Source organism: Oculina patagonica, chromosome 6, assembly GCF_052425735.1.
Source record: "Oculina patagonica isolate OP01 chromosome 6, crgOcupat, whole genome shotgun sequence".
Classification (NCBI taxonomy): Eukaryota; Metazoa; Cnidaria; class Anthozoa; order Scleractinia; family Oculinidae; genus Oculina; species Oculina patagonica.
Window position 1 is genome coordinate 5,745,648 of NC_135763.1, and position 7,246 is coordinate 5,752,893.

General features: G+C 44.2%; 1 protein-coding gene across 1 annotated transcript; it reads right to left on the reverse strand.

Annotated features, from left to right (window-relative positions):
* Positions 1-4,596: 4,596 nt before the first annotated feature.
* LOC144656568 (uncharacterized) lies at positions 4,597-6,498 on the reverse strand. Its single transcript, XM_078516790.1, has 2 exons — positions 5,669-6,498; positions 4,597-5,599 (listed from the first exon to the last, which is right to left on the reverse strand). Exons 1-2 carry the CDS (start codon positions 6,496-6,498, stop codon positions 4,597-4,599), a joined length of 1,833 nt encoding a protein of 610 aa, XP_078372916.1.
* Positions 6,499-7,246: the final 748 nt, after the last annotated feature.

Here is a 7,246-nt window from a genome sequence, read left to right on the forward strand (position 1 = left end):
GCTTAAAAACTTGCATAGGATGAAGTATTTTTATAAAATATTTCATTTTTTGGATTAATGAACTTTGCTGCTTGGTCACGTGACATACCACACCCAATTGTTGATATATATTTCAATCCAAATTTACGAGAACTTGCAGATATAATGATTGACTAATTTTGATTTCTACGAATGGCTCTAACCACCAAGTTTAGTGCTCTAAACGGGGATTTACAAATTTATTTCTTTTGTCTTAATTACAACGTCTTTCCTTTGGAGAGGGACTGGGACTAGGTAAAAATAGGAAATAACGAAGAAACATTAAACGTTTTTCAGAATCCCCGTTTAGAACGACGTACGGCAAGGTGAAGTAAAGGTTTTGAGAGAAAAACCGATAGATTTCTAGTACGTTTGGATCTCGTAAATTAACTGGTCACAATACTTACATTTTAGAGCGTGGTCCGTCACGTGAACACTTAAAGCTGAGCCAATCATCAGAAAGTTTAATTTCCCATCTAAATACACTATTAGAAGCCAAGTTTTTGAGAAAAAGACCGCATATAGCAGAAATGACCAAAACATCACATATTTACTAGAGTCATTCCTTAATTCATGTGAGTGCAGTCCGGTGGGGCTTGGAACAGTGCTGGTGCAATAGAAGAATGGAGAAAGTCGTGCTGTCTGTTACGCCAGACGTAGTTTGAGCCAAGTGGAGGGCCGTTGTGGCCAAACCGAGAAAGAAGCACTAGCCTTAGTTTGGGCATGTGAACGCTTCCACTTCTACTTTTATGGGCTGCTACAGTTTGTCCTCGTAAGAGACCATGAAGCACTCAAAGTAATCTTTCCAAGGAAGTCCAAACCTTCAGCCCGGAAAGAGCGCTGAGGTCTGCTTATACAACCGTACAACTATCAAGTCTGTTAGGTGTCATCGAGAAAGAATATTGCAGATGCCCTTTCCCGACTGACAAATATACCTGCCTCAGATTAGTCCCCGGAGGACGATGGATTCATACGCATGGTAGCTCTGTAAGCTCAGTCATAATTTGCCTCATCGAAGAAAAATGGGACATTGTTCTCAAGTCATACTTGCCAGTGCGCAATGAGTTGACCTTTATCGGTCATTTAATTCTACTGGGAACGAGAATTGTTGTACCCCAAGCTCTTTGCAAGAGAGTTGTCAGTTTGGCTCACGAGGGGCAAGAAGGAGTCGTGAAGACAAACAATAGTATAACAAGTGCTAACTGCGCTAGCTGTACAACAGAACACCAAAGTGAACTGTGAATAGTTTGTTTGGGCTTTTATAGCTAAAGGGTTGTCTGCTGGAAATGCCAGTAGAAAGAGCTGTACTACAGCACAGCTTGGTATTACACGTGTATACTCTTAGCCACGAATAGTGCTGGTCGGCGTCGGGAGCGAGGGCCAGGAAGTGCTGCATCTGAAAGCGGGAGAGTGCATCGGCGATCTCATTTGAAACCCCGGGGACATGGCAAGCCCGGACTACAAAGTTGTGCTGCATAGAAAGGAGCACGAGCCGCCTGACCAACTCCATTATGCGTGGTGCTTTGGAACGCCCAGAATTTATATTAGACACGACCAATATATTGTCACACCAGAATTGGAGGCGTCTCCCGGCAAGAAAGGGGTGCCACATGACGCAAGCAACAACGATGGGAAAGAGTTTTTGCAATTCGATACCTATTCCCCGTTTTTGGTTCAAAAGCATGTTTGGAGGCCAGCCACCCTGGAACCACCTTCACTAGAAATAGCCCCCGAAGCCTAAAGAGCCCGCGGCATCGGTGTAGAGTTCTTGATTCTGAGCTGGGGTATGGGAAGACTCTAGAGAAAAGAAACGCCCGTTCCAGTTCAAGAGAAAATTTTTCCACATTTCAAGATCCTTAAAGAACTCCTTATTAAGCCGTATGTGGTGGAAACGGCTTGGGATCCCCTCCTGGTCAAATTAATCGCCCGCTGAAGGAAGGTTCTCCCGGGCACCACCACCTTGCATGCAAAGTGAAGAGTCCCAATGAGTGATTGTAACTCTACCAGGCGTACTGAGCGACGTATTTTGAATGAGTTCAACAGTTCATTGATCCTGGAGAGTTTATCCTGTGGTAAGCGGGCCTCCATGCGGACGCTGTCTAAAGCAATGCCCATGAACTCAATCTCCTGGGAGGGGCTTATTGTCTTGGACGCTACGACAGGGGCCTCAAGAGACATAAATACCCGTAGCAGAGTGCTAAAGCTAGATAAACATGCCAATTTAGACGGTTCGGCAATGAAGAAGTCGTCCGTCCACGATGTGAATAACAAGCTGGAGGCCATAGTTACTTTTAAGGATCCATTCAAGCCCGTCCGACAGCTGATTGAAAAGGAACGGGGAATTTCGAAGCCCAAAGGGTAAGTACATGTCTACATAGCATTGGGATAGCCAGTGACTACCCAGCAAGCTCTAGTCGTCCAGATGACTTGGTATCAGGCGGAAGGCTGATTTAAGATCAGTATTGGCCATAAAGGTTCCCCTTACCAGGGACTGGACAATACGGATGAAAAAAAGCGTTCTAGTCTATTCAGGTTTCTTTCTAGAATTTCAATGTAGTCTAGGTGAATATCGTAATCTGTTGCTCCCTCAGAGATTGGCCAAAAAGAGATGTCAAGAGAAAGAAAACTGAAGAAAAAGATGAATGGATATTGGCATAGCAAGCCAATAGCAGAACAGCACATTGCCGACAAATTATTAATTAATAAAATCCAAGACCAACTGGAGGAAAGAACCGTGGAGAGAGTTAATGATTAGCCTTAGGAAGAAAGGCAGTTTTGACCTTCTTTACAAAGAGAGGATACTTTTGTGATGCGTGATTAGCAGATTTGATTTGCCGTGAAACGTAAATGTGAATTTCTTTGGGTAACAGCGAGATAAAAAAGTAGTACGTTACTTGCTTATTTTCGTCATTCGACGAAAATAATTCTCATTATTATTATTATTCGGAAAAATGAAATTTTAATATCCGTGATTCGTTATTTATTTTTATTTTTTTACCCGTGAATCGTGCCAGAGACCCCCAGGAGAGAAACAAGCAGAAAGCACAAATATACGAATCATCTTCGACGCATCAGCTAAGGAATATCAGACTAGTTCTTCCTTGAACGATTGTAGATTGGAGACTGGGCCTCCACTCCAAAACATTCTCTGGAGTGTGCTGGTCCAAAACCGTTTCAAAGCTAGCTGTTGCGCTTTGTGGCGATTTTTAGCAGTCAGTCTTGCAGGTACACACAGGTTTTAGGCTTTGATATTCACTAGTCCGTTGATCGATTCAACACAGTCACTGTTTTTTCTTGGTGGAACTCTAAAGCAACAGCTAGAAAACTTGAAAGCCAAATATCACGAAGATTTTGAGGATCGTTAGTGGAAGAATTACCCTTGCCCAGGGCGCAATTTATAATTTGAAAAGGTGACAGTCTTAGTATGTTGACAAGCGGAGTTTAAACCACATACATGCCACTCTTATGTGGTAACATATAAATCTCTAAAGAAATTTCGTGCGACTGTGTAGCGCATACAACTAGTGAAATAAAATGTAAATGAAAATGAAAAATGCGCCAGATGGTGGTAAAAAGTTTCCATACGTTTCGGGGCTACTGCCCCTTCTTCAGTGGAAAATGTAAAATGCTATCTAACGGAAATCAGCACGTGCGCGTGATCAAAGTAATTGAAAGTTTACAAATCAAAAACGTACGCCACAAGCGCGCGCGCTTGTTAGAGTGAACATGAGAAGATCAAATAAAGCTGAAGTCCACATTTAATCCACGAGGTCGCAGGGTCTGGTGCCGGAAAATCAGCTTTGCCTCAAAACGCTTCCTTTCCATGGTGTCAGTTAGTCCGGCACGGAGCAATGACACAAGCATGTCGTTTGTGCTATGTCCTGGCAGATTAAAATGTTCAGCGACGGGAGCATCGCTTTCTATGGCGATAGATCGTAAATGCTCTCTGAATCTATCAGCCAGGCGCCGGCCAGTTTCCCCGATGTAACACTTGGCGCACGCGCGGCATTGAATTATATATACCGCATGCGTTGTGGTGCAGCTGTATCTTTGGCGAACATGGATTGATCCACCAGGTGTGTTGATAACAGGAGTCGCGTTGGTGTAATCGCATGTCTTACAACGGGGTCTCGCACAAGGGGATGTTCCAAAATCTGCGCGGTCGACAACAGTTCTTCCGTCTCCTAATGTGCTCCGAACCAAGGCATCGCGTAAGTTCGAGTCGCGGCGATATGCACCCAGAATTCAGACAGGCTGGAATATTTCACCTGTTTGAGGGTCGTCCTTCAGCAAGCCCAGATTCTTTGTCAAGATGTTTTTGACCCGTGCATTCGAGGGGTGGTACGTGAGTACAAGCGGGATTGTTGGTTGTCCAGATGCTCGACTTTATTGAAGGCCTGGTTGACAACATGTGGTGGATACTTGCGATCCAAGAAATAACTGACCATCTCCTTGCTTCTCTCATTGAAGTCATCGGCTTCACTGCAAATGCGCTTCAACCTGAGCAGCTGTCTGTAAGGGATCGATTGTTTGCAGCGGACCGGGTGAGAGGAGAAATAATTCAAGTATGAGTGAGTGTCAGTTTCCTTGTAATGGATGGTTGTTGTCAGCCGATGCCCGGAAGGTTTGATACAAAGGTCTAAGAACGACACCGCTTCTTCGGAAATGGACCACGTGAATTTCAAATTCGGATGGAAATTGTTCACAAATGATGCAAAAATCTTCAATCTCTCTCTTGCTGCATGAGGCTGCTCCCATGATGTCGTCAATGTACCTTTTGAATAGGTCTGGCGTTCTGCCCGGATACTGTTCGAAGATCTGTTCCTCTATATGACCCATAAACAAGCAGGCGTAGTTTGGACCAAGTCTACTGCCCATAGCTACCCCTCCGACCTGTTCGTAATAGTTGCCATTGAACGCAAATGTGTTCAGAGTCAATACAAGTTCAGCTAGGCGCAGCAGAGTATGCGTGGGAGGTTGAAGGACAGAACGCTTGTTCAGGAAGTGTTCAAGAGCAAGGAGACCATCCCGGTTGGGTATCACGGTGTAGAGGGATTTTACATCCATCGTAAACACGTAGTTGGTGAGTTCCGGGAAGCGAAATGACTCGGCAATTTGAAGCATGTGATTTGTGTCCTTTACAAAGCTGGGAAGATTGTGAACCGAAGGTGTAGTAATTTGGTCCAAATAAGTTACAATCAGCTCCGTTGGACAATTACAAGCGGATACGATCGGCCTACCAGGATTACCAGGTTTATGGATCTTGGGCAGTAGGTAAAACTTGGATGTACGTGGCTGGTCTACAATAAGATTAGATGCCGATGCTGGGAGTTCACGAGATTGGATCGCTTCCTTAACCACCACCTGAACTCTTTCGTTGTATTCGTTGGTATGGTCATGGCTAAGTTGTCTGTAGAAATTTGCATCGGAGAGATGTCTTTCTGCCTCCTGTACATATAGCTGGCGTGCCCACACAACAACTGCACCACCCTTGTCCGCCAGTTTGATAACAATGTCATCACGACGCCGCAGGGATGCGAGGGCGGCAATTTCTTCTTTTGTTAGGTTTGTCTTGTTGAGTCTCTCTTAAAAATTGATGCTGTTTACTTCACGACGACATTTGCTTATGTAGTAATCCAAAGCAGCAAACCTGCCAGGTGGTGGAGTCCAGTTTGAGGGTTTGTGCTTAAGAGACTCAAAGGATTTATCTTCAGACTCGTCAACTGAAGCCGGCTGGGAATCAACGCTACTAGGCTCCGAGGGATTGGCATCGAAATGTGCCGTGAGACGGAGACGGCGATAGAAGCGCTCACAGTCCGCCTTAGTATCGTATTCATCCGTCCAAGGTTTCACTGGGATGTATGAAAGTCCTTTGCTGAGAACGGATCGTTCTGGGTCTGTAAGTTGCAGGTCGTCTGGAATAGTAACGACCAATTTGGATGTTGTCGCTTCAGGTACAGAGTCAATGTCATTCTCGGAGCTAAGTGATGTCGAATTTATTAAAGCGTTAAGCTTTTCACTTTTCCCTGCTTTGAGGAAGTTGTACAGGTCCGAATTCAGATTGTGAATGATGGAACTGATCTGTCGATATTCCTCGACGCTGCATTCATTTTTTAGCTCATCACGAAAACGGTTGATTTCTGTCGTTAATGTTTGGCAGCGTCTTTGCATGGATTGTATGGCGACGAGCATTAGACGACTCGACGACCTCCTTAGAACAGCATTCACTTGATTTCGGTATCCTGTGGAGTGGTTCTGTTCGTGTTTCATAGCGTGAAAACTGAACAAGAAACCATTGGGAATGACGTTACGGCGGAGACACTTGCTCAGAAAACCAATGTGACTTGTGAACCGGGTCTTTGCGAATGTCTTGTCGGCAATATGTAAGCCAATTGTCCTGCTTGGTTGATCTCGGTACACGGATAGTCCTCTGTTCAAATCTCTATACAAGTTCCTTTCGAAACCGCTAAGGTTTGGCATCTTAAGATGTTGAAATCACAGTCCATAAAATATCATAGTAACATAGAAATCTCTAAAGAAATTTCGTGCGACTGTGTAGCGCATACAACTAGTGAAATAAAATGTAAATGAAAATGAAAAATGCGCCAGATGGTGGTAAAAAGTTTCCATACGTTTTGGGGCTACTGCCCCTTCTTCAGTGGAAAATGTAAAATGCTATCTAACGGAAATCAGCACGTGCGCGTGATCGAAGTATTTGAAAGTTTACAAATCAAAAACGTACGCCACAAGCGCGCGCGCTTGTTAGAGTGAACGCCACTCTTATGTGGTGGTGGCTAACGCTGAATTGAGAGACGAAGGGAAAATATATGACAAGGAAAACTTGTGTGTGAAAGTAAAAAAAAAAACAGAGTTACCGAGACTTCCTTGGAGCAAGCAAAAAGATACCATGGTCGCGATATTTACTTAAGGTTCTGTGGAAACTAGTAAGAGAGAAATTCTGACTAGTTAGGCATTTGTATTTTGACCCTCTTGGAGTGGCAAGCTTTCTAGCCCACAGCCTGAGTAAGGAGACTAGAGGGCTTTTGCTTCTTAGAAGTGGCAAGTCCAACAGCTTGGGTAACACGATCTATACTACAAATCGACTCGCAGAGAGGTTTGCGAGCAACACCTACCTCGGGATTCGGTGCTAGAAACAGAGAAACTGGTAAAACAGTGTTGCATGTTCAAGGAATACCTATTTTATAAAGTACGACTTTCCTGCAGTCTA

Coding starts and splice junctions, on each gene's coding strand:
- LOC144656568 (XM_078516790.1), bottom strand. CDS start 6,498: ATGCCAAACCTTAGCGGTTTCGAAAGGAACTTGTATAGAGATTTGAAC. Junction 5,600..5,668: donor TGGACTCCACCACCTGGCAG/GTTTGCTGCTTT, acceptor TTTTTAAGAGAG/ACTCAACAAGACAAACCTAA.